Source organism: Mustela erminea, chromosome 18, assembly GCF_009829155.1.
Source record: "Mustela erminea isolate mMusErm1 chromosome 18, mMusErm1.Pri, whole genome shotgun sequence".
Classification (NCBI taxonomy): domain Eukaryota; kingdom Metazoa; phylum Chordata; class Mammalia; order Carnivora; family Mustelidae; genus Mustela; species Mustela erminea.
Window position 1 is genome coordinate 13,230,954 of NC_045631.1, and position 24,582 is coordinate 13,255,535.

The window sequence follows — 24,582 nt, forward strand, 5'->3', positions numbered from 1 at the left end:
TTTTAATATTAAAAATACTGATTTTTAATATTGAAAATAAAAGCATTTAATATCTCTTAAAAGGCAACCACGCTGCTTTCTCTGTGGTAGGGAGGGGGCATCACACAATAGCTCTCCCCAGAGGGACTCCAGCTGCCCAGACCCCTGAGGGCCTGGGTCGGGGCGTCCCCCCTGGTGCTGCTCAGGCTGTGCAGCTGGGGACCGTGGCACTGGGGGCTGGGTGGCCGAACAGGGGCTGCCACCTGCGCACAGCCTCTGCCACCGGCAGTGGACGGATGGGCCACCCTGGCCCCGAGCTCGGGGCTGCGATGGGGGTGCTATAGATGGGGGCGCTTGCTGTCCTAGGCCAGAGGCTTGCGGAAAGTGCTCCAGGCGTGGAAGCAGCGGGTGAAGGCGTGCTGCTCGTTGCCCTTGCGGACCAGGCGCAGGCGGCGTGGCTGCTCATGCTCTTTGGATCGCATGTGCTGGATGTACACCTGGCCGACCGGACAGGGCATGAGCTGGGGGCAGTCCTCGCAGACGCCCCCCTACCCGGGCTTAGCCCTCCCCACGAGCTCGCTCACCTGGCAGGCCTTCAGACTCAGTTTGATCTCCACCTGGCTTGTCTGGGTCCCCACCCACATGTAGACCTGTAAGGACAGTAGGGCAGGGGGTCTCAGCTTCCCACCTAGCAGTGGGTGGGCCCCCTGGGCAGCCGGATCAGCGAGAGAGGAGGGGCTGCACCTCTTGACCATTGTCCAGCAGCATGATATCGTCATCCGCCAGGTCGTCCTGACAGAAGTCTGAGCACTTCTCTGTTACCGCAAAGTAGCCCTTCTCGTTGGAGCACCTGCAGGTCGAGGGTCAGGGAGAGGCTGTGAGGGTGGCAGGCACAGCCAGCCCCGGGGGAAAGCTGGGGGTTGTGGGGTCTGGGTCCCAGCCTCACCGGAAGAGCCTGGTGTGCTTCATGTACTCGGCGTCGTCATCGTAGGGCTTCTGGGCCCCGATGCCCACCCAAAAGAAGTTCTCGGGCTCCTCACCCTCATTGATGACCTGTGGGAAAGGGTCTGTCTGGCCCAGGGCTCGGGTCTGCTCCCATAGGACTACCTGCGTGCCCACCACCTGCCCCCGTCACCTGCTTGCTGTAGGAGGCGTCAAACATGGTGTTCAGGATATCTTCTGCCAGCTTGGCCTCATCTGGGTCCGAGGCCCGGCCCACCCACGCGTACACGATGCCCTGGTTGTCCTCGCTCTCAAAGGGAACCTGAGAAGTGTGCAGGGGAGTTCAAGTTGGGGCCAGCCCACAACCCGTGACCCTGCTCCACAGTCCCCGCCACACCCACAATCCCACCTTGAGGATGAAGCAGAACTCGGAGTTGAGGAGGCTGGAGTCAGTGTTGATCTGGATGCACCTGCGGGGTGGGAGGTGTCAGCGAGGGGTCCCTGCTGCCCACTGACCCCCGCCTGCCCACCACACGCGCCCTCCCCCCAGCCAGGCACCGGGTGCAGAGGGCGCTGCCATTGGTGCGAATCTGGTAGAGGCTGGGCTGCTGGGCAGCCTGAGCCACCTTCCTCTTGCCTCGATGGATGATGAACTTTCTCTTGAAATGGGACAGGAACTTGGGGTTCTCCTGCTGCTGTGTCATGCGTACCACCTGGAGGTGTGGAAGCATTAGGGGCAGCTCCCTGGACACCGCCTCCACCCCCCCACCCCTGCCATGCCTCCCCAGTCTTTGCCTGCCTACAGAGGCTATGGGGGCACGGCCTGGAGCAGGTAGGGGCGTGCAGGCACACCTCTAGTTTGCCAGGGAAGAGGCTCTCGAACTTCTTCTGCAGGCTGAAGGTGAAGGTGAGCCAGCCCATGTTGGAGGCCTCCCGGCCCTGCCAGAAGTACACGATACACTGGAAGTCCTCCTCGGGCTGCTTCTCCTCCGCCTCAGCCGCTGCCTCCTCGCCTTCTTTGCCCTCAGCTCCTGATTTTTCCTCTTCCTTCTCTTCCTTCTTCTCCTCCTCCTCCTCGTACTCCACAGGGACCCAGTACCTGGGGGGTCAGAAGACGGTGAGCAGGGGTGGGGCTCGCACCCCTAGCATCCGCGGAGGAGCCAGGTGGCGCGCGCCGAGGCGGCACCTGCAGAGGAAGACGTAGCAGTCCTGCGTGTAGAAGTGGCCGAACTCCTCCTCCGGCAGCCTCGCGAACTTCTTGCCCTCCAGCACGAAGCCCTCCATGCCGTCCAGGTCCTCATTCCACTCCTCCATCAGCTGCTCCGCCTGCATGGGGCAGCAGCGAGTCACAGGGCAGGGCGCCCGCACGGAGCCCCCTCCCACTACCGCAGGGTCCTGCCCCGGGCCAGTCCGCCCCCCCCCGGCCCACCCCCACCTCTGCCAACGCCATGGGCGGCTGCCGCGGCAGAAACAGTGCGGTGAGGTCAGCCTTCATCTGATCTTTCTTCTCCGCATCGCGCTTCACCTTCCCGGTGAGTCCCGGGCCCTGCAGCACAGACTCCGCATTGCGCGTGTAGTCCACCGTCAACACGTCGTCCCAGTTCTTGAACTTGGCCTTGAACACCTGCCAAGCATGGATAAAACTCAAGCAGGCCGGGAGGCTTGGGGGCGGGGCCTCACCGTGGAAGGGCGGGGCCTGGCTGGGCCCGAGGGGTGGCTCCCAGGGGGCATGGCCTGTGCCAGCTCGGCTGGACTCCGCACCTGCGCCTCGGTGCCCTCCAGGCTGCGGCTGACCGTGGCGTGGCGCGGCCTGTGCAACATCCCGCACAGCTCCTGGCCCAGCTTGAGGGCGGCGGCGCGCACCAGGCGCGGGGATTTGCGGCCCAGCCAGATGAACACGTCGGACCAACAGTCCAGGATGTATACGCAGCGCGTGTCCAGCAGGCTCTGCAGCTGCAGGGCAAAGGCTGGACGTCACGGCCCACACCGGGCCACCAGCGAGAGATCCTGGCCCCGCACCCTCTGCCCTCCATGTGTCTCACCAGTCGCATCTTGGGCAGCAGTTCCACCTTGGGACGGGTCTTATGTTCCACGGAGAGCTTGTAGTTGATCTGCGGCAGCTCCAGATAGCCCAGGCCAAGGCCCACCTGGCAGCAGGAAGGGGTGGGCGTGGCAGGGGTGAGCTCCGGAATACAGGAGCCCACCCCCAGCAACCCCCTGCTTTGAAGTCCAGCCCTTTCCCTGCTGTGGGAGCTCAGGACCAGGGCCTGCTCCTCTTCTGACCTGTTTCCTCCCTCCACTAATGTTTGAAGGACATTCTATCAGTGGAAGGGCTTTTAAATGATGCCTTCCCTGCCTGCCCTCTCCAGGTCCTTATTGTCATTCCTAATTCTCTGTCTTCTTGCTCGCAACACCCCTAGGGGCTTCCTATCACCTTGAGAATCAAGGCCAGGTTCTCAGGCCTGGCACCCAGATACGCTGCAGCTTCCCTCTTCTGCCCCACCTTCCTGGAAATGCACAGTCTAACACTACTTCTCCTGGCCTCACTCAGAGCCAGCCTCCTGATCTTTGCTCTGGCTATTTCCTGCCCAGAAAGCGGCACCCTCTCCCCACCAAAGTCCAGATGAAGACCACAGCCACCATCATGGTGCCAGCGGAGGAAGTCAGGCCAGCACTGCCTCCCGCACCACGGCTCACCTTATACAGCTTGGGCTGAGGTGGCCAGAAGTCATCCGGCACGTGCTTCTTGATCTCGGAGGGCTCCCCGCCCAACACCTCCCAGAACTCTGGGGGCTCCTGACCTTGCACCAGCAGTGTGATCTCTGCCTTCCCTTTCCGCTCGTTCTTGTTAATCTTCTCCGCAAAAAGCCTTGTGGGGGGAGTGGGAATATGCAAAGCCTTTAGTGAGTCCCATGTCCCTTCTTAGGTGACAATCTGTCTTTGCAGAAAATACCCCACTGTGTCCTCATACCTGGCCTTGGTAGTGCTACTCAGTGTGGCCTGGGTCCCCCGCCACACGTAAATGTCCAGCCCTCGATCCAGCAGGAAAACAAACCTGGGCAGGAGGGGCAGGAGGAACAGTGATGGACAGGGACAGCGATTGCCCTCATGCCCTTGACCCTGGCCCAAATCCCTCGTTATGGGGTTTCACGCCTTACTGGTCCTGCCAAGCTCAATGAGACAGGGGTTAAAAGGGTTTCTGAAGGTCTTTTTTTGTTTTTCTAGAACCCAAAACTGCTCCCCCACTAATGGGGAGGGAATGTGGGCTCAAGTACTCCCCCTGGAGGCATGGGTGGCCTACCTTGGGTCCAGAGAGGACCCCTTGAGAGGCACGGGCTCCAACTTGATGTTCTTTTTCCCATAGACACGGTACATCCTGGGGGCCAGAGCAAGAGTGACTGGGGAGGGGGCCGGGGAGGGGCACAAATGGGCCGATTCAGCCCTAAACACCCTCTGGCCCCATTCTTTCCCACTGGAGTGCAGGCCAGCGCCAGCCCACGCCCACACCCCCTCACCTGGTGATGTAGTGTGTGTCCTCCACAGTGTAGAAGCCACTGGCTGTTCCACCCTCGATGTAGGAGATGTCATTGTCAAACACCTGTGTGTGTGAGGGTGCAGGCCTTCATCACTGAGCCACCCCTTCCCCGGCCAGACACCCCCTACCCCCATCAGAGGGCAGAGCTGTCTGCAGGTGCCTCACGAGCTATATATCCGGGATGAAGGTAGGGTAAAAAAAGGAATAAGATCTGTGTCTATAAACAAACACGTTAGAGCGTTAGGATGTGTAAAAATATGTGTTTGCTGGTGTTAAGGTTTAGGAATGCACAGCATGCTTAGATACGCCTGCATCAGGCGCAGGACCAGGCAGATTTATGCAAGAGGGCAAGGGGTGAATCAGGGTAGAATCTTGGGTAGATGGGTGTCTACATACGAACAGCTGGCCGAAGAGGACCAGCACAGCTCGCTCACCCTACTCTGACTCAGGGTCCAGCCCTGGGCCCGCCTTCTTGGTGTCCAGCCGGCAGCCTCACCCCCTCGGTACTATAGCCCCAGCTCCCCATCTCTCTCTCGGCTCCCCCTAGCCCAGGCTCCCCACCTTTGGTGGCATCTAGCCCTCCTGACCCTGCTGTCTGCCTGAGGTCTCAACACCACCCTACCTTTGCACTCAGCACTGTGAGCAGAGTTCTTCACCCCGCCCACCAGCCCCGCCCCAGCCCTTGCCCACGCCCAATCTCCCACCCCACCCGGCCCCGCCCTGGGCCTTCCCCTCGGGCAGGCACCTGCAAGAACTCCTCGCTCTCTTCGCCCATCTCCTCCCGCACAGTGCGGCACTCAGCACCCAGGTAGTTGCGCAGGTTCACGGCGTGGATGGCAGAGCAAGCCTTCTTGTCCAGAGTGGCCTCCCCGCCGATCCAGTAGTAGATCTCCCAGTTCAGAGAGCCACTGTCATCCAGAAAAGTCTGGGGGCAGGGCACACGCCGAGTCAGGCCTTGCCATGGGGTCCTGGCTTCCTGGCTCACCCCCAGAGTCCTCTGTAGCTGCCACAGACTGCCCCGCCCTGGGGGGGGTGGGGGTGATGCACTGATGCACCCTGGCCTGGGCCACCACCAGCCTGCCCCCTGTGCAAAGTCCTCTCTCTCCCACCTTCCCTCAGTGAACAAGAGAGTGGAGCTACAGACTCGGGGTCATCTGAAATAAGGTTTCTGGGGGTCCCACAGCCCACGCCAACATGCCCAACCCTCACCTTGAGCACAATGTAGCAGTCAGCCTCATAGAACTTGCCATGGAAGGCCTCCTCCACCAGCACAGGCACGAAGTTCTCGATTTGCCAGATGGTCAGACCAGGCAGCTGGCCCACGTCCTCCGTGAAGAACTCAGAGTAGTCAAGGCGTGGCTTCTCCAGGCCCTGGTCCCAGCGCCGTGCCTTGCCCCCAGGGGCTCGGGCATCAATACTCTCCTGGGGTCACAGTCAAAGGCATGGCTTGCCTTTATACAGCCACTCAGTCTGGCCTCTTTATTTGCTACCCACCTCAGGACCTTTGCACAGGCTATTCTTGCTACTCAGGACCCACTCTCCCTCTTGGCCTAGGTTGCACAGCCTGTTTTAAGCAGAGCCCAGGATCACTTGCCCCTGTCCCAGCCCCTGGCCTGGCTTACCTCCTGCTTTTTGTTCTTCTCCTGGGCCACATCCGACATGCCCTTCAGCACCTGCTTAGCCTGGTCATCCTGGGCTGAGTCCTTGCGCCTCCGGAGCCGCATCTTGCGAGCCAGGGGGTCCTTGGGCCCGCTTCCTGCTTAGTGGGGGAGTAAACGGCTGGACGCTAGCTGGGCCCACCCCCTCGGGCATACAGGCAACCAGGGGCCAACCCGATGCACAGGGATCCAGAAGCCATGTATGTCCCACCCAATGTACAGATGGGTAAGCTGAGGTCCGGAGAAGCACCCCCTTGGCATCCCGGCCAGACCTGCTCTGCTTACCAGCTGCTGCTGCTGCCACTGTGGCAGGTGAGGCCCCTGCCAGCCGCAGCTGGTTCTGCAGCGAGAAGTCGATGTTGTACCACTCAGCAGCGCGGTCCGCAGGCTTGGGAGGCATGACCAGGCTGGGGTTCTCCCGCACGTCCAGGACCTGCCTCGCAGGATGAGGCAGAGGGGGCACTGAGCCTGAGATCTACCTCGCAGTCACGCTGGCCCGACTTTCTGGCTCTTGGCAGCCAGGGGCCTGGGCTTGCATCCCAGCTCCACGGCTGGCCCTCTGGGCTCTGCTTTTCCTATCTATTGAGTGAGACCTTGCAGGCTGGCCGCGGGGCTTAGAGGATGCTGTCACGCACAGCATGGACACCGGGGTGTGGTTTGCCCTCTTTCTGTGGCACTGTCACCACCTCCAGGGGCCTCTGCCAGATCCACACCCCCTCCCCCTCAACTGCAGTGACACCGCCTTGTTTGGTTTTTCCCTGAGTGGCCATTGTCACCTCCAGCCTCCCCCTCAGGCCCCTCCTCCCACTCCGCAGCAGCCCTGGCCTGCCCGGACCTCGATCTCCGTCAGGAAGTGGATGGCCTCCGGGAGGGTCACCAGGCGGTTCTTGTTCAGGACAAGTTTCCTCAGCTTTGTGCACCTGTGTGGACAGAGCCAGAGCCTCAGGGAAGTGACAAAGTGTGGGGGCAGGCAAGGAGACCTCCAGTCTTGGAGATGGGGGACCAGGGAGGGCCAGAGGAGCTGACAGCCCAGCTAGCGAAGACACCAATGGGTTTAAAGTAGCTGCACACGGAGGGAGAGGCTGTGCAGCTAGAACAGGGTGCCCTCACAGCTGAGTGGCTGGAAAGGACTTTCAGTGACTGCTATGGAACAGCACTTTTCAGAGTGGCCTTCTGCAGAAATAAAGACCCCTGGGTATGAACCACAGGATGCTAAAACACGTATTCTATCCTCAGATTAACTTGGAAGCCGCTGAAAGGCTCTCTGTTCTGAGTCCTGACGAGGCCAAGCTAGTGGGCACTGTCACCACTAGAGGGAGCTGTACATGGTGCCGTGTCCCAAACTCTCACGGACAGGGAGGCCCTCCCCTGCCAGTGTCCTCCCACACTGTGCGGTGGTGCACCCACATTGGGAATCACTGGCACAGGACTGTGTGGGCTTCCTCCCTGAAGACAAATTAACCCATCCGTTTTGCATGCTATGCAGCAGGCGCAGGGTGGGCTCTGGCTGAGACGCTGGGGTCTTCTGTACCCCTGCCCCCACTCGCCCTAGTACCTGCACAGGCTCTCAGGGATCAGCTCCAGGTTGTTGTTGGCGGCCATGAACTCCTCTAGGCTGGTCAGTTTGCCGATGCCCGAGGGCAGCCCGTCGAAATCCAGCTTGTTGGAGTTCAGGTACAGCTTCTTCAGCTTGGTGAGCTTGCAAATGGCGGACTGGAGAGGTGAGCCGGGCACGGGTTAGGGGGGTCAGGGGCAGGAGCCAGGGCAGCTCAGCAGCCTTCCCTCTCCCACCCCAGGCCTGCACGTACGGGCAGCGAGGTGAGCTGGTTGCGGGACAGGTTTAAGGTTTCCACGTGCACCCACTGGTCGATGCACAGGGACAGCTCAGTGATCTGGTTGCTGCTGAGGTTGAGACGGCGCAGGCTGGGGAGGGTGTACAGGCACTCGGGCACCCGCGTCAAGTCATTGCAGGACAGGTCCACATCTGGGGTGTGAGGGTGGGGCACATCACCAGGGGCCCCGTGGCCAGCTCCAGGGGCAGAAGCCCCAACGTGCGCCCCACCTCTGCCCGCTCCAGGCTCTGTGGTCTTGAGCAAGTGACTTAATCTCTTTAAGCCTTGGTTTCTCTGTTTGGGAAAACCCACACACCGGGGGGGTGGGGGCGGTGGGGGGGTGGTCTAGGCATCAAGCCAGTGCTTGTAACTTGGAGTTAGCACTAGTTGTCACAGTAAAGAAAGAAATGATCGTAATGTAACTGTGTACTTTTCCCTCTGGGAGGTGGCCAAGGAAGCAGGGTCAGTGCCTTCCTGCATAAGGAAGCCAGGGACCTGAAGGGGCCAGAGCCTGCGGAGACCACCCAGGGACTGCCCACCTGCGAGGTTGCTCAGGCCCTCCAGGCTGGTAGGGAGGTTGCTCTGGGTGCGCTGTGTGTTCCTCAGGTGCAGGGTCTGCAGGGCCGTCAGAGCCGGAAGCTGCCTGCAGGGAGAGAGCATGGGGCTGAGTGGGGCTGAGAAGCCCAGGTCAGGGGCAGCTGTGGTGTGGGAAGGGGGCTGGGGGACAGAACACCGAACTGAGGTAGGGCCTGACGCTTTGGAAGGATGGGGTCTGCCCCCATTGGAGGGGTGGGGGTGGGGTGGGGCCGGGGCAGGCTCTGCAGGGGTGTGATGTGTGGAGGCGCCCACCGGAGCTGTGCATGCAGCAGCGGGTTCCCGTTGAGCACGAGTGTCTGCAGGTGCACCAGGCGGCGCATCTGTGGGGGCAAGCTCTCTAGGCGGTTCTCACTGAGGTCCAGGTACAGTAGGTCGGTGAGGTTGATGAAGAGCTGGTTGGGGATGGTGTCGATGCTGCGGGCGGATAGGAGTGAGGCAGGCAGAAGGCGTCAGTGCAAGGTTCACAGCTCCGGGCCCAGCGCACCCACTGGGCCACAGTCCGTCCCCCCCCCCCCCCCCCCCCCCCCCCCCCCCCCCCCCCCCCCCCCACCCCCCCCCCCCCCCCCCCCCCCCCCCCCCCCCCCCGCCGCTGACCAGTACCTGTTGTGGCTGAGGTTCAGCACCAGCATGTTCTTGGCGTTCTCCAACTCCCGCGGGCACTCCGTCAGCTGGTTGTAGCTCAAGTCCTGGGCAGAAGTGGAACAGCCAAGCGAGGGGTCTCAGGCCCAATGCCACCCTGCTGGGCCTCTGCCAGCCTTGGGGATCAGGAAGAGCACTGAGCAAGGAGTGGATGAGGGGGTTTCAGAGCCAAAGGGAGGCAGCTGGGACCCTGGGAGAAAGGGTGCCTGGGTTAGGGCTCTGACGCTGTGAGTGGGCTCGGGCAAGGCACTCTACACCTCAGTTTCTCCATCTGTAAAATGGTTTACCGGGGGCTGCAGGGACCACTCTAATAGATGAGGACTGTCTCATGGACCAGCACAGAGGCCAGGTGGGAGGGGAAACCACTGACCAGAACTGAGAGGTCGTCCAGCTTGAAGATGTCATCGGGGACACCGGAGTTCTTCAGGCTGTTAGCTCGAGCCACAATGGCCTGGGAAGAAACCACAAGAGTCTGTCATTTCCAGCTTCCACCCCCAGGAAGCAGCAGAGAGATCAAGGAAGGACAGCACCTTGGGAAACCCACCAGAGGCCCAAGTGCTGTCCCCGCCTGGCCTTTGCTCATAGTCCCTCCACCTGGCCAGCTCTTCCTGGCCTCCTGATGAGCTCCTATCAACACCTCAAAGCCCAGCTCACGTGTGTCCCAGAGCCCAGCATGGGGACCTCAGGGAACCTGAGGAAGAGCTTCCCCATTCCCAAGGGCAAGATAAGGGAGTAGCTCTGAGGCAAAGGTTCTAGGACAGAGGGAGAGGGGTGGACCATAGTGAACTCAGAGTGTGGACCGAGAGCAAGTCTGTTTTGTATCCTGTCAGGACTAAAACCTCAGAAAGTCTGAAGGGGAGAGAGGACAGGCCACAGGATGATGCCACAACCGTAAGCACCAATGGGGCTGCTGCCACCTTTCCCTCCGCCACAGAGTCTGTGTAGGACCACACTGCAGCTTTGTAGCTGTCACCAGCTAAACCCTCCCCAGAACGTGGAAGGAACTTGTCCAAGGTCACACAGCCAGGAAGCAGCGGGGCCCAGATCTGAACTCAGGCCGCCCTGGTCCAGAGGCTGTGCTTTTAACACCTGAGGGCTCTGGCCTTGGATGGGAACAACCCTCACCCAGGCCCAAAAGGTCTAGACGGGCCCGAAGTTCTGGAATGTCAGAGGCTCCGAGGGGCGATAGGACCACCCTGACTACTTTTTGTCAAGGCCAAACCCCACCCTACTCCAGTTCTCCCACTGCATGGCTGCGTGACCTCAGCCTCGGTCAAGTGACCTCGGGCAAGTGACCTGGCTCTCTGGCCAAGCATCTTCATCTGTGATCTTGGTGACGGTCAGGATTATATGGAATCAACCAGGAGGAAGAGTTGGAACCGTGCTCGGCTGGTATCAACTGTTCTTATGACACTTGTCTAAAAGGAGGTGAGAGTTTGGGTTTTTTTACCTTTTTTCTCCATGCATTACTGACCATGGGGCATCATGGTATCCCTTCGCCTTCAGAAACAGGCACGAGAATCTGACATTGGACAGGCAGCGGGGCTGGTCCACATGGGGTCTGGACCTGCCCTCACACCACCCACTGGACTCCGGCCCCCACTCCCGGGCTCGACGGCCCATCTCAGCACTCACCTCAGTGATGGCAGGCTGGACAGCTCCCCGTGAAGCGTAGTCAGGTTGTTGTGGCTCACGGACAAGTGCTCCTGGGCCAGGACAGGGGAGCAGAGGCTCAGCACTGTGGGTAGGGCGCCTACGGAATCCCTATCCACCACCAAAACCTTGTACCACCCAGGGGGCCCTCAGCCACACAGGCCTAGACCACCATCTGCAGCCTCCTTCCCCCACACAGCCCGTCTTTTCTTGCACATCTCCTGGGACAGGGTGCTCACTCCCTTCCTGCCGGCTCTTGTTCATGGCTGTCAGCGTCTTCCTCTAGGTCATTTCCCTTCTGCGCTGGCTCTGCCCACTTGGCCCAGCCCATCTCCAGGGTCCCTCCCTGACTGCCCAAAGCCCCTTACCAGCTTCTGCAGGGCGGGCCAACTCCTCTGGCAGGTAGCAGAGGCCCGTGCGGTTCAGCTTCAGCCACCGCAGACTGGGTCATGGCCTTGGACATTCTCAGAGAAAGTAGCCTCCCTGGGAGGGTGGGTATTATGATGAGACTGGTCTGGGTGAGGGGTTTTCCTGCTCTACCACCCTTAGTGGCCCCCACGCCCATGGGAGCCTTTGGAGGACAACAGAGTCACCTCTCACCAGCTCCCTGGACAGGCCACCTCGCTACTCTGTGCCTCAACCTCATCACGGAATGGGGCGAATAAAGCCCCCATGCCGAAAGTGTGAGGACAGACTAACAAATCATGACGGCTGTTTGCCTAAAATCTCTTGTTGGATTCTGACCCCTGAATGGGCCAGGATGGAACTGGCTTGTCCCCAGCTTGGGTCAAATACCTCTGCCTGCCATTCCAGGCCCTCACTAGGCCACCTAAGATGGGGGTACCCCCGAGCTTCCACCAAGGCCGTGCCTATGCCCCCACCTGGCCATCAGCATACAAGCCATTCTTGCAAGGTCCAAGCCCATGTGACGCCCCCAGGTCCCCACCCGCACAGGCACTAGCCTCGTACATACCCTCATGAACACCTTCAATGCCCGCTGCGGTACCCCCAGCCCTTAAGGGCAGGCGATCTCATGCCTTTGAGGCCTTTGGCCAGTGTCCCCAGCCCCCTACAGCCACATTCCAACCTGGTGACTCAAGACTCTGGCGAGGTCAATAAGAGGTCAGTGAGACCCCAGGTGAGGATGGTGGGGATGGGGGCAGAGAAAAAGTGGCATGTGCACATGTGGGTTAAATGCAGGAAGGCCCCACTTGCCTCTTCAGCAGTGGCCCCAACCAAACCCCAAGGAAAGCCTGGGCCCCCCCACACCTGCAGACCCAGGCTGACCCTCCCTGTATTGGGCCAGCTCTCACTTCCACTTCTGCCCAGCCTGCTCTGGTCACCAGCACTGTTCACCTCATTCCTGCCCCTCTAGAACCGTCTCCTCGACACAGCTGCCTGTAGGCTGGGATCCAGTTCCCGGTGGCCCTCCTCTATCAGTTCTACCACCTGCCGGAGGCCTCACACCTGCAGGACGGTCTCCACACCAACTAACCCATGCCCACAGCAGGGCTACTTGATTGCCCCTTCACCGGATGAGAAACCCAGGCTCTGAGAGGGGAAGTGACTTGCCCAAGACCACACAGGATCGAGTGGCGGTGGCAAGGACGGGGCCGGTGATGAGTGCGCTTCAGACCCGACCCCCGTCAGCCCGGTAGCAAAGCCGGCCATGAGTCAGGGCCTGGCCTGGGCGTGTGACCTCAGAGGGGCAGGGACGCAGGGCCAGGGAGGCGGGAGCAGAAGCTCGCAGACCCCCAGGCCACTCTCCCGCCCGGGTGGGGCCCAGACCCCCGGACTGGGACTCGGGGTGGGGGCCCCCAGCTCTGCCCACTCCCTGGCGTGTCTCCGCCCGGCCCTGGCCCGGCCCCGGTTTCCCGTGCGGGCCCGGAGCGGAGCCACTGGGGTGTGTTCCCGGCGGGGTCGCGAGCGCCGGGAGGAGCCGCACCCCGCGCCGTCCGCGGTTCGGGGCGGCGCAGGGCCCGGAGGCTGGCGGGACAGGAAGCGGAGACCGGCGCGGGCCCGAGCGGAAGAGGTAGCCTGGAGGGAGGTCGGCCCCACGCCCGGCCGGCTCACCTTGAAGTCGTTGCCGCTGAGGTCCACGCCGCGGACGAACGGCAGCACTCCGGTGGCCTCCATGGCGCCGCTCTCGCTGCGGGGCCGGACAGGGCGCGGGGGGCGGTGGGGCGAGCCGCGGGCTGGGCCAACGCCGGCCCCGCCTCTTTAACCCGCCTCCGTCCGGGCCCGCCCGGCAGGCGGAGCCCGGGCCGCGCCCCTAGCCCGCCCGCGCACCCGCGCGCCGGGGGGAAGCACCGGGCCCGCGGGGGGGCTTTGGGCCCCTTGGGCGTCAGTGTCCCCGTCTGTCTATTCGCTGGCCGGGGGGCGGGGGGGCTCGAAAAGTCCGGGCTCCCTCTGTGCTCCCGCAGCTTTCCTAGGCTAAGTTCCAGCGACCTATGGGGGAGGGGCAGAGTATCAGCCCCTGCAGGTCCAAGCACTGTCCCCCGGGCCGCTGCAGCAGCTGGCCACGGCGTTAGGAGAGATTATGGGGGCGCACGGATCCGGGAGTCTCTGTCCCTCACTGGGACCTGCATGGCGACCAATGGTAGCAGGATGCCTCGGTCCTTGGGTCCTAGGGCTCTGGGTAAACCCCAGTCGCTCCTGGCCTGTTCCCTCCGGTGTGAAATGCTTCCTGAGGTTGTGGCCGGAAACAAACGCAGGTGTAGGTCGTGGCATACAGCAGTCACTCAATAAGTGGCATGTTACTATTCCTGCTTAAAGTCAACACTCACCCCCTCTCTATTTCCTCGATCCTCCACCAGCCGGCACATGGTAGTCCCCAATAAATAAACGAGTGAGCCCCAGGTTACAAGTACAATCATCCTTCGTAGGGGAGGAGGGGGCCTGTGATACCCATTTCACAGGAAAGAAAACTGAGGCCAGAATGGAAAAGTGGCCCGTACACGGGCACATGGAGCAGGCGACAGGGGTAGCCTTCTGAGTCGCGCTGTGTGCATGACTGGCCAAAACATAAAATGACAAAGCCCCCACGGCACACTCAGGGTGACTGAAAGGGCCAGGGAAGTGGGCCTTCGGGCCAGGTATCATCATGTTTTGCCTCGCCCCGGAAACAACGTAAGCCCGGACTGCTTTCTCTATACCGCTGCCTCACACGCAGCACACGTACCTTCACAACGGCCCTAGGGACCCACTCATTCTGAACTCGAGTCACCGCCCCCACACAGTCCTTCTATTCTAGTCTCGAATTCCGCTCTGCGCCTTTAAACCTAGAGTGTGTCCAAGAGTCCCGCCCTCGAGGAACCCTGTTTGTCGGCGAGGGGGCGTGGCCGGCTCATCATTGGCTGAGCCGCTCAGTATTTTGGAACGTGGGAGGGGCCTCGGGCGCTCCGATTGGAGCTTGTCTGCGTGCGTCGGGGGTCAGCGGCCACCCGCGGGGCCTCGGTTTTGGGTTCCCGGGTCCTCCGAGTTCCATTCCCTGGCGGGTCTGGGCTCGGGGGCCCAAGCACAGCCGCCGTGTCCTCCGGTCGCTGTGCTGACGCCGCGACGCACGTACAGCCGGAGTGTGGCTGGGCTGCCCTGGTTACCCAGGTCCGGACTTGGAGCGTGCGTCGGACGCAGGTCGGGGGCGTGGTCTCCGCCGGGGCCCAGCAGTCGAGGCCGGGGAAGGAGGGAAGGGCTTTGGGACCCAGGCTAGATTTCGAATATCTAGCCTGCCCCTTCACGTCTTGGGCACATCACCGCGTTCCTCGGGACCTGGGTGCTCTCTCCGTGAACCGGGCCATCACGGGCCCACCAGGGGTTGCTGCGCGACCTGCGCAGCCCCGGCCCCGGGCAGCAGGTGTGGCGGAGGAGGGGAAGGACGGGAGGCATCTCAGGGCGCTGAGTGGGGTTATTTTTAACCACCCGTGCCCTCTCGCCCTTCCCCGAGTTGGAAGGCTTCGGTTTGGGCCCTGCGCGACCCCGCCAGGGGTTGGGCTGAGTCCGGTTTAGGCAGAAGGTAATTAAAGCGCTTTACAGTTTGCAAGTGGATTCTTGGTTCGTCTTGCAGTATTGATCAGCGATGAGGAAATTAAAAGTGGCTGCTGGGCCTTGGTGGGTCACCCGCACCACCCCCCCAGCCTTTGACCAACCCGGGCCCCAGAGCCCTCCTGTCCTATTTTTAGTCTGGGCAAATTGGGGGCGGGGGTTGGGGCTGAGTCCGGCGATGATTCAGGCTCTAGGCATCTCGGCACCTGACAATGGAACCCTAGGCGCCCACAGCGGAGCAGACAGGGCACAAGTCCTTGGTGCCTGAGCTGGTCTGAGCCCGGGGTCCTCTGCTGAGGCATCCGCAGACAGACAGCTCTGCCTGGTATCTGACTTTCCCTGAGTTTGCACCTCGGACACCCCCTCCCCCCAGCTCTCAAGGCCGGAGGGCCCAACCTGAGGCTGTAGCTGGTGGCCTCCGCCTGGGAAAGATATCTGTCTCCACTTCTCAAGCTCCCCGCCCTGCCCAACCTTAGAGTCTGGGCTTCCCTCTCGTAAACCCTTTTTCACCACAGCTGTGCCATTTTACAGGTGAAAAAACAGCTTCGGGCTCTCATCCGCCCTTGTCTGTTGCTTGGGCTTCCAGCCTCTGAGGACAGCTCCTTTCCCACCCCCACTGCCCCTGCTATTGTCCCAAACCTTAGGTGCCCAGAGAGTCCCCTGTCCAGAGGTGCTGGGCCAGTTCTCTGTTGGGGGGGAGGGGGGGAAGTGTCCTTTATTATTTATTTATTTTAAAATAATCTCTATGCTGAACGTGGGGCTGGAACTCATGACCCGGAGATCAGATCGAAAGTCACGCGCGCTCCCTACTGAGCCAGCTAGGTGTCCCGTTGGGGTCTTTAGAGTTAAATAGCTTGCTGCCCCCCATAGCCAGGCTTTCAGCCTTGACTGGCATGTACCTTCCTGGGCAGCTTGGGCCCCCTCACCCACCCTATCCTTTGGGTCGATTGTTTTCCCTCTGGGGGCTACCCCAGAGGAAGATTTGGAGGGGAGATTGTGGCCCCCTGAGCATCACTGAAGTCCCCTCAAAGGCCTGAGGAGCCCTCCAGGGCAGGCTGTCTGGGACCCCCTGGTTGTGTCTTCTCCAGGCCTTGGTTTCCTCCTGCCTATGCCAGCCCTGGTTAGGAAGCAGGATGAAGCCGCCTGGCAGAGCTAGCTGCAGGCCCTGAGACTGATTGAAATCCGGGAGTGGGCTAGAGTCAGGACGCTTTGCAGTCATGGGTCCGGGTCTCTAAAATGCAGTTAGCAACGATAAGACTCACCTCACAGTCTTAGGTGATGTCAGGGGTCCCTGAGGGTGGGATGGAGAAGCTGGGTCTCCTTTTCTGAACTGCCCCAAGTCTCAGGGCCTTTCTATAGGAGCTCCCCTATCTAGGGTGTGAGTGACCTGTTCACAGGTTTGGGGGAGGGAGCTTGGGCAGCTCCCCATCTCCTAAGAACCCCCTTCTGAGAAATTCCCAGGAGCGCCCTTCACGGGCTCTACCCATGGCAGCCCCAGGATGATGGGGTCTGCCCTGCTGGCCATCCGGGCCGCCTCCCTCCAGAGCTGTCTCTGCGCCTGGGCTCTCTTACAGGCAGACGGACCATGGCAGAGTTCTCCCAGAAACGGGGGAAGCAGCGTGACGAGGTGCTGGGCGGCACCGTGGACTTCCTCCTGGCTAACGCCCGCCTGGTGCTGGGCGTGGGCGGGGCTGCTGTGCTGGGGATTGCTACCCTGGCTGTGAAGCGGGTAAGGCTGGGCTGAGCCATGTACCCCTGGGGCTCCCAGAGGAGGACAGCAGGGCTGGGCTGCCACGGGTGGTAGGGACTGCCTAGGGTGCACACCTGCTTCTCCACCCCAGCAACCTGCTTGACATTGGCCCTGGCTTTGGCATGACTACCCAGACCTCAGAGGCTCTGTTCTGTATCACTCTGCCTGCAGCTAATTGACAGGGCCACCAGCCCTCGAGATGAGGATGATGCCAAGGGAGACAGCACATGCCTGGAGGAGAGCTGGAAGGAACTGAGCCTTCTCAAGGCCACACCACGTCAGCAGGCCCGGAGCCCACCTGCTGCTCTCAGCCAGCCCGTGGCACTCCCTGCCCCGTCGCCGGCTGCCCCACGTGAGTGGCACCCCTTCCCCTCCGGCCTGGGTGGATCCCCCTCTGGTAGTCCCATTTGGGAGATGGAACCCAGGTTCTGTATTGACTGACTGTGACCTGGACAAGTCCCTGCTCCGCCAGAACTGTGGCTTATTGGCATGTTTTACAGTGAACTGTTTTCTCTGCCCTCCTAAGCTCCGGGGTTGTGCCAAGTCTCCTGCCACTGAGACATGGGTAGAGCTCTCTTGGCTCCTGATGGGGTCTGCTAATGTGGTCCCTGACCCCTTCGTTCTGCAGAGGGGCCCACAGACACCCGTCCTCAGATGTCGCCTCCGCTTAGCTCCCCAGCACCGCTGTGCCTGACGTTCCAGGAGAAGCTGCTGGTATTCGAGCGGGACCACGTGACCATCCCAGCGGCCCACATCGCTCTGGCCAAACAGCTGGCCGGCGACATTGCCCTTGAGCTGCAGGCTTACTTGAGGAACAAGTTCCCGGAACTGCCCTTCGGGGCGCTGGTGCCCAGTGGGCCGCTCTATGACGGGCTGCAGGCAGGGGCGGCCGACCGTGTGTGTCTGCTGGTTCCCGTGGTGCTCGAGGAGGGCTTGTGGAGCCTGGTGCCTGGGCTGGACACTGTGGCCAGGGACCCTCGCTGCTGGGCTGTGCGCAGGACTCAGCTGGAGTTCCGTCCCCGCGGGAGCAGCCCCTGGGACCGCTTCCTGGTGGGTGGCTACCTCTCTTCCCGCGTCCTGCTGGAGCTGCTCCGCAAGGCCCTGGCCTCCTCCGTCAACTGGCCGGCCATCGGCGGCCTCCTCGGGTGCCTGATCCGGCCCAGCGTGGCCTCGGAGGAGCTGCTGCTCGAGGTGCAGCACGAGCGCCTGGAGCTCACGGTCACCGTGCTGCTGGCGGTCCCTGCTGCTGCCACCGAAGATCCCTTCCTTCTGGCCTGGCCCCTGGAGGGGCTGGCTGGGAACCTGTGGCTGCAGGACTGGTATCCCGCAGAGGCTGCCAGGCTGCGGGCCCTGGATGACCGCGACGCCGGGACCCGCCGGCGGCTGCTGCGGCTGCTGTGCGGGGTCTGCCGCGGCCACCCGGCCCTGGGGCGGCTGGACCGGTGCCACCTGAGCCAGGTGGTGCTGCGCTTGGGGGAGGCCGAGGCAGACTGGGCCGAGGCGGCCTTGGGGGAGCGCTTCCTGCAGGCCCTGGAGGCACTCATCGACAGCCTGGCGCGGGCCAGCCTGCCCTGCCACTTCAACCCTGGCGTGAACCTCTTCGGCAGCCTGCGAGCAGAGGAGATCGACGACCTGGGATTCGCGCTGTACAGCGGCCTGCAGGCCCCCGAGTGGCTGTTCTAGCTGGGTGGGGATGGGGCAGCTGGCAGGCATTCCGACGCGGGTGAGCGGGGAGCACCTCCCCTCCGGGCCTTTGGAGAGCACTTTCCCTCCTGCTTTAGCCAGAGTGAAAGAGGGTGCGTTCTGTGAGCCCATGGGATTAGCATGCATGTGGGCAGCGGTCACGGGAGCCCCCCACCTCTCAGTCCCTGAGAGCTCAGCTGGCTGTCCCCAGAGGCAGCCCACAGCACCGGCCACGCACACATGTCCCGTCAGCCCTCGGGCTGCCCCAGGACCTTGGGCCTGGTCCTTCGTCACCAGCAGTGAACGCACGGACAGAACACGGCTTCTGCTGTCCTAGGCAGGGGATAAAGGCAGCTCCGTTTTCTGCCCAGAGGGTGAGTTAGTGCTTTCCTCGGGTGCCAGCTCCAGGCATCTCGAGGCTTCCGGTGCTGGATGCTAAAGACTGTGTGTTTGTTTCGTCCGCCAGGGGCCGGAGTCACCTGCTACCCTGTCCCCCCACCGGATTGCAGCTCTGGGGCGGATTTGAAGGCTGTGTCTCCTGATGCCACCTGCGTGTCCAGGTGGCTTGTCGCGCTGTTCCCTCTAGCCTGGAGCAGGGCTCAGTCTGACGTACTGCCCACCTCGTGCCTCTGGGGAAGGCCCCTTTCTCTCCACCTGGGCTGTTGCTCTTTGGGAAGCAGAGGCCCCTGGGAGGGTGGAGGGAGCAGAGGTTCCCTGTGCTGCCCACCTTGCCTGGAACCAAGGATGCCCCACAGCCAGGGAGCAGAGGTCATGCCCCGCCCTCCCCACCCCACCCACCCAGAGAGGCCACTGGGGCAAGCCTGGCCTCCACAGTGCCACCATGAACTGCTTCCTGCTGAGTTCTCACTAAAGCCTGGCATGGGGGCCAGGGAGTTCTGCCTTGCCTCCCAGGTGTCCTTTCTGGCTTTGGTATCCTTCTTGCTGAAGCAAAGCTATGCCTCAAAGAATGTGAGTAAGAATAAAAGGAAAACTTCCTATATCTGTGTGATTGGGGCTGGGCTCTTATACACAGCTCTTTGGAGTTCTGGAAGCTCAGCCACAGGTCTTGGGACCAGCCTGGAGAAGTGAGGGTTTATTTTTAAATTTTTATTTTATTATTATTTTTAAGATTTTATTTATTTATTTAACAGACAGATCACAAGTAGGCAGAGAGGCAGGCAGAGAGAGAGAGAGAGAGAGGGAAACAGGCTCCCCACTGAGCAGAGCCCGATGCGGGCCTCCATCCCAGGACCTTGGGATCATGACCTGAGCTGAAGGCAGAGGCTCAACCCACTGAGCCACCCAGGTGCCCCAGAAATGAGGGTTTAATTGGAAAAGTAGGTTATGTGGAGAGATGTTATAAGATTCGTGGTGTTTCGCTTTAGTGATGGGGACCAACGAGCAAGAGACTTCTTTTCCCCCCGAAGCTAAACTCTCAGCTAAACTCTAAACACTCCCACTGTGCCTTCTGTGGTGGGTACGGCTGACCCCAAGCATGTCAACATTCAGAGAAACATGATGTCTCTGTGGCTTCACAAGTGAGGGACAACCCCCACCCCCAGACAGAAAAGCGACAGCATCTCAGGGTCCCTGCAGGATCCTGAGCCATGGCTGGGGCTCCCTTTGTCACCACAGATGGCAAGTGGGGCCTGGGGAGGGCTCTGGGCCATGAGTGTCGGTACAGCCACTGTTCCCACCCTGCTCTTCTTCTCATCCCATCGTATTTCCTGAGGCAACCCCCACCCCTTTGCACTGAGTACAAGACAGGAAGCAGGATCAATGTCTCCCACCCCACCTCACCTCCCCACTGAGTGCCAGCGCCTGGGACCGATGCGCTGGGTCTGTGCACCTCTGGGTGCAGGACTAGGGGCTGGCCCCGGAGGTCATGAGGGCTGTCTGCCTCGGGCAACTGGCTGGATGGCTCGACAGGGAGGCTGTGGTGAGGGTCAAAGGGTGGGAGACTGGCTTAGCAGAGGTCCATTCAGATCACTTGGCTTGGGGACTGGTGCACAGGGGGCTTTGAGCAGCTGTCATGGTGGCTGAGTGTGGGCAAGGGAATGGCCCGGAGGCAGATAGAGGCGGGCCTTGGTATTCTTTTATTTTAAGATTTTATTTATTTGACAGAAAGATCACAAGGAGGCAGAAAGGCAGGCAGAGAGGGGGAAGCAGACTCCCTGCTGAGCAGAGAGCCTGATGCGGGGCTCGATCCCAGGACCCTGGGATCGTGACCCGAGCCGAAGGCAGACGCTTAACCCACTGAGCCCCCAAGTGCCCCTCGGCCTTGGTATTCTTGTCAGAAAATGGGGGATTGTGTAATACCAACTTCTCAGGCAGCTGTGTGGCATAAAGACTGATATGCAGTGTTAGCTCAGTGCCTGGCCCAAAGGAAAACACCCCTGAACCCGACTGTGGGCCCCTGCTGCCTCCCCCACTGACCAGCGTCACAAAGCCTGAGCGTGGCAAGGGGCGCTGGTGCCAGGCCTGTGTCTGACCAAGGCCGTGTTCCCCAGGACCCCTGGCGAAGGGCTGGTAGGGCATGGCCGGGGCAGCAGTCTGGGAGCCAGCTGGGCCCAGACCCCCACTTCTTTGATGATCATACACCAACATGCGGTCCCCTCTGTGGGGGCCTCGTGCTTCAGGTGGCTTTGAAGTTCTCAGACCACCATTCCAGTAAGAAAAAATCAGGATGAATTAAAAAGGGAGAGAAAGGAGGCGCTTGCAGTTACATCACCTCCCTAAGGTTAATAATGTCTGGGACTTTGGTTTCTAGCTGGAAAACTGGAAACATCATTATTTTGCTAGGGGCTTTTTGGGGCCTTGTGTGCTGGGCCGTCCCATTTGGTGCCCAGAGCAGCTGTTCGGCCCTTTGCCCTTTCCTTTGCCCCTTTAATGCAAGGACGACTCCAAGTCACCATGGTCTCAGCACATGGTGTAAATGTCTTAATACTTAGACTCTGGCCACAGTGGCACACAAAGGCTATCCATGTCCTCGGTGTAGCTTTACCAAGGGACCCAAAGCTGGGGTACAGCAGAGATGACCCCTGCTCAGAATGAAGGCATCACCAGTACAGATAAAAGACAAGCCCCCCATGGCAAACAGAAACTTACTAATATGAAATACGCCACCACTCGCTCTTCTACCCTAACTCTGGAATAAAATTTACCATGTAGAAAACGTTTCCTTTCTGTACACCCCTTGTAGGCCCTTCTCTTCCTAGCTGTAGGATAATCTCTCAAGTGGGGTTACCGTTCATTCCCCAGAGCTGGCCTGCCTGGTTGTTCTGATCTTTGCTCCGATGGTTGTCCGCCAACCTGCGGCTTCCCTTATCCGCTGTCTCAGTTTTGCATGGCCAACTGCAGACCAGGAACAGATGATCCTCCCCATGTATCGTGTCCATAGCAACGCCTTACGCTGGGGCACCACGCGATCAGTCTGCCATCATCCCACAGGCACTGCGCCATCTCACGTCCCGACGAGGAGTGGATACAGTATGATACGGTAGTTGGTAGAGGGAGAGCCCACGTTCACTAATTTTTTTTTTTAATATTTTATTTATTTATTTGACAGAGGGAGATCACAGGAGATCACAAGTAGGCAGAGAGGCAGGCAGAGAGGGAGGAGGAAGCAGGCTCCCTGCCCAGCAGAGAGCCCGATGTGGGGTTCGATCCCAGGACCCCGGGATCATGGCCTGAGCCGAAGGCAGAGGCTTAACGACTGAGCCACCCAGGCACCCCCTCACGAATGTTTTATTACCATATATTGTTACGGTTTTATTATTAGGTATTGTGACTTTCTTACTGTGCCTTATTTAGACATTAAACTTTCTCATTCATATGTAAGTACAGGAAAAGACATAGTCCAACAGTGTATATAGGGTTCGGTACTATCTGTGGTTTTAGGCATCCACTGGGAATCTTGGGACATATCCCCCAAAGATAAGAGGGGGAAACTGTACTTAAACCAACACACCCTGAGGCGCCTGGGTGGCTCAGTGGGTTAAGCCTCTGCCTTCGGCTCGGGTCATGATCTCAGGGTCCTGGGATCGAGCCCCACATCAGGCTTTCTGCTCGGCGGTGAGACTGCTTCCCCCTCTCTCTGCCCACTTGTGATCTCTGTCAAATAAATAAAACCTTAAAAAAAACCAAAACAAAAAACCAACACACCCTGAAGAAGTCTCTGTGCACACAAACTATGGCACAGACATTCCTGGGAGTGGAAAGTATTCAGTGTCCAGACCCTGAAGGAGCCAAACTGCATTCTGAAAGGACTTCGGTCAACAGGCCAGAAAACGAGCCCGGAGCCCCAGGCGGGCAGGAAGGGGACAGCAGGTGCAAATGAGAGGCAGGAGCCCAGGGCGGTGTGGGGCCAGCCCATCCACCCCCAACCCCTGCCGGCTCCCAACCCCCTTTCTGCAGACTTGACGACTTTGAGCAGATAGTGGAAATTGAGGCACACTCCCCCGAGCTGTGCCTGCTGTCTGCAGCTTGCCACACCTCCCTGGAGTGCAGGGCCAGGATGGGGCGGCAGAGGGGAAAACTGTCACTTTGGCGAGGACCACCAGTTGCCTGAGCTGGCATCTGAGGCGGGCAAGGAAAGCACTGCCTGAGTTTTGGTGGCGAATAGCCCTTCCCCTTCAGACGGGAATTTGGGTAGCTGACCGTGCGGGGTCCAGGGGCTGGGGCGGGGCTGGAATGGCTTTGCTCCAGCTTGGTCCTGCTCTCCCTAAAACGAGGGCCTTCAACCTGGTCCATCACCTGTGGTTCACGCACTGGCATTTACCAGAAGTACACTTCTGGAGTCAGAAAAATAAGGATAATAAAAAAAGAATAACCACCATCCAGCACCATTACAGTTTGGTGGTACTCGACGCAGGGAGAAAGCCAGGAAGGCCACAGTGGGCCAAGCCCAGAGTGTGTGCTGCAGACACCACGGTAATGATCCGGGGAAAGCGCTCTTGGGCCCTCTCCGCATGGGCCCGGGGCACCACCTCTAAAGCAGAACGGCAGCGGTGTCAGGCAGGGATGGGTGCACACGTCTGTCCCTCAGAGGGACAGCCAGTGGACAGCAGTGATATCCCCAGGGGGGACCCGCGCCGCCCTGGTGGTCTAGTTCAGGGAACTTGGGCTCCATGATCCCGCAGTCCGAACAGCAGCTGTTGTGGGCTGCAGCAGGCCTCGGAAGGAGAGGGGGCTGAGTTCACCCCCACAGGGCAGCAGGGTCTCCTGCTGTCCCAAGAGCTAGGGCCTGATGGGGTGCGGTGCTGTTGGGGGCACAGGGCCTGGTGCACGTGGTGGGGGCAGGGCAGGGGGCTGATGTGGCTTGCGGCTGCTTCAAGACCAGTAAGCATCAGAGATGGTTCTCTCCAAAGGCAGCAGCTGGGCGGGGAGGCCCCTCTTGCAGACCTTCAGACCGGGGCAGCACAAGGCAGCAGTGGGGATGTGTGTGCACCGGCCAGGCTTCCTCTTCTCTGGGGGTGGCACGGGGCAGGTGGGCTCCCACCTCAGCGGAGTGGAGAAAGGTGTGGATTCTCCGGGAGCTTCCAAGGCTGGGCGTGGCAGCTTACATGGGAAAGCATTTCCCGTTGGAGTCTGGGTCTCCACCAGCAGATGGCCCCGGGCACTGCCTCTTGGGGAGGCTGGATGAGAAATGTGGTGCAAGACCCACCTGGCCTGGTGCTCAATAAGCCGGGGTCACTTTCACCTCAGTCCCGCACAGCACAAGCTGCAGACGGGGGTCATTTCAGAGGCTCAAACCTTTCCAGGCACCATTAGGTGGGGGAAGTTTAATTTCTCATCACCAAACGCTGCCAACATTCCCTCACGGGTTCTGCTTGGCAAGTTCTCCCGCCATCGGGCCCAGCCGTAACCTTCCACCAAAGAGCCTCCAGGTGAGGGCCACCGGCCGCTCGGACTCGGCGGCTAAGGCGCAAACCCTGGGACAGCCAGGACCCGAGGCAGGTCTGACCTCACTATAATCCACCCCCACAGATTTTGGTCTTGGTACGCATGGGAGTTACCTGTGGGAAGATTAAAATCCCCCAATCCATCTAAAATCCAGAACCTATAAAACGTAGCAACCAAACCACCCAGTGGGAAAATGGGCGAAAGACAAAAAGATGTTTCTCCCAAGATCCACATGTGGCTTGTCAGTACACGAAGATGCTTGGCACCCGTGGTCATCAGGAAAATGCAACTCAAAACCACAATGAGAGAACACTTCTCACCCCTTAGGATGGCGCTAACAAAAATCAAGGAAAATAGCACTGGCAGGGA

At 60.4% G+C, this 24,582-nt stretch overlaps 2 protein-coding genes across 7 annotated transcripts; one reads left to right on the top strand and one right to left on the bottom strand.

The window, feature by feature from the left end:
• Nucleotides 1-21: 21 nt before the first annotated feature.
• On the bottom strand, nt 22-11,244 carry FLII (FLII actin remodeling protein). The gene is made up of 29 exons (XM_032322635.1): nt 11,204-11,244; nt 10,818-10,888; nt 9,553-9,634; nt 9,144-9,229; nt 8,796-8,957; nt 8,486-8,589; nt 7,923-8,098; nt 7,670-7,827; nt 6,950-7,034; nt 6,400-6,547; nt 6,079-6,215; nt 5,666-5,878; nt 5,202-5,381; nt 4,437-4,519; nt 4,223-4,297; nt 3,893-3,976; nt 3,619-3,790; nt 2,964-3,068; nt 2,683-2,874; nt 2,357-2,545; nt 2,108-2,247; nt 1,774-2,020; nt 1,480-1,634; nt 1,331-1,391; nt 1,115-1,243; nt 926-1,032; nt 724-829; nt 564-629; nt 22-476 (listed from the first exon to the last, which is right to left on the bottom strand). Exons 4-29 carry the CDS (start codon nt 9,170-9,172, stop codon nt 342-344), a joined length of 3,438 nt encoding a protein of 1,145 aa, XP_032178526.1. The 5' UTR covers nt 9,173-9,229; nt 9,553-9,634; nt 10,818-10,888; nt 11,204-11,244; the 3' UTR covers nt 22-341.
• Nucleotides 11,245-14,209: 2,965 nt separating this feature from the next.
• On the top strand, nt 14,210-19,309 carry MIEF2 (mitochondrial elongation factor 2). 6 transcript variants are annotated; one of them, XR_004280855.1, is made up of 5 exons: nt 14,210-14,468; nt 16,451-16,605; nt 16,798-16,978; nt 17,255-18,683; nt 18,776-19,309. XR_004280855.1 is itself a non-coding variant. In XM_032322637.1 (5 exons), exons 2-4 carry the CDS (start codon nt 16,462-16,464, stop codon nt 18,307-18,309), a joined length of 1,380 nt encoding a protein of 459 aa, XP_032178528.1. In that variant the 5' UTR covers nt 14,210-14,468; nt 16,451-16,461; the 3' UTR covers nt 18,310-18,349; nt 18,776-19,309. The 6 variants fall into 6 exon arrangements, 5 of the variants coding, with proteins under 5 accessions (XP_032178528.1, XP_032178527.1, XP_032178529.1 ...); XM_032322637.1 differs by having other exon boundaries at nt 17,255-18,349; XM_032322636.1 differs by having other exon boundaries at nt 17,255-19,309.
• The last annotated feature ends 5,273 nt before the right edge of the window (nt 19,310-24,582 follow it).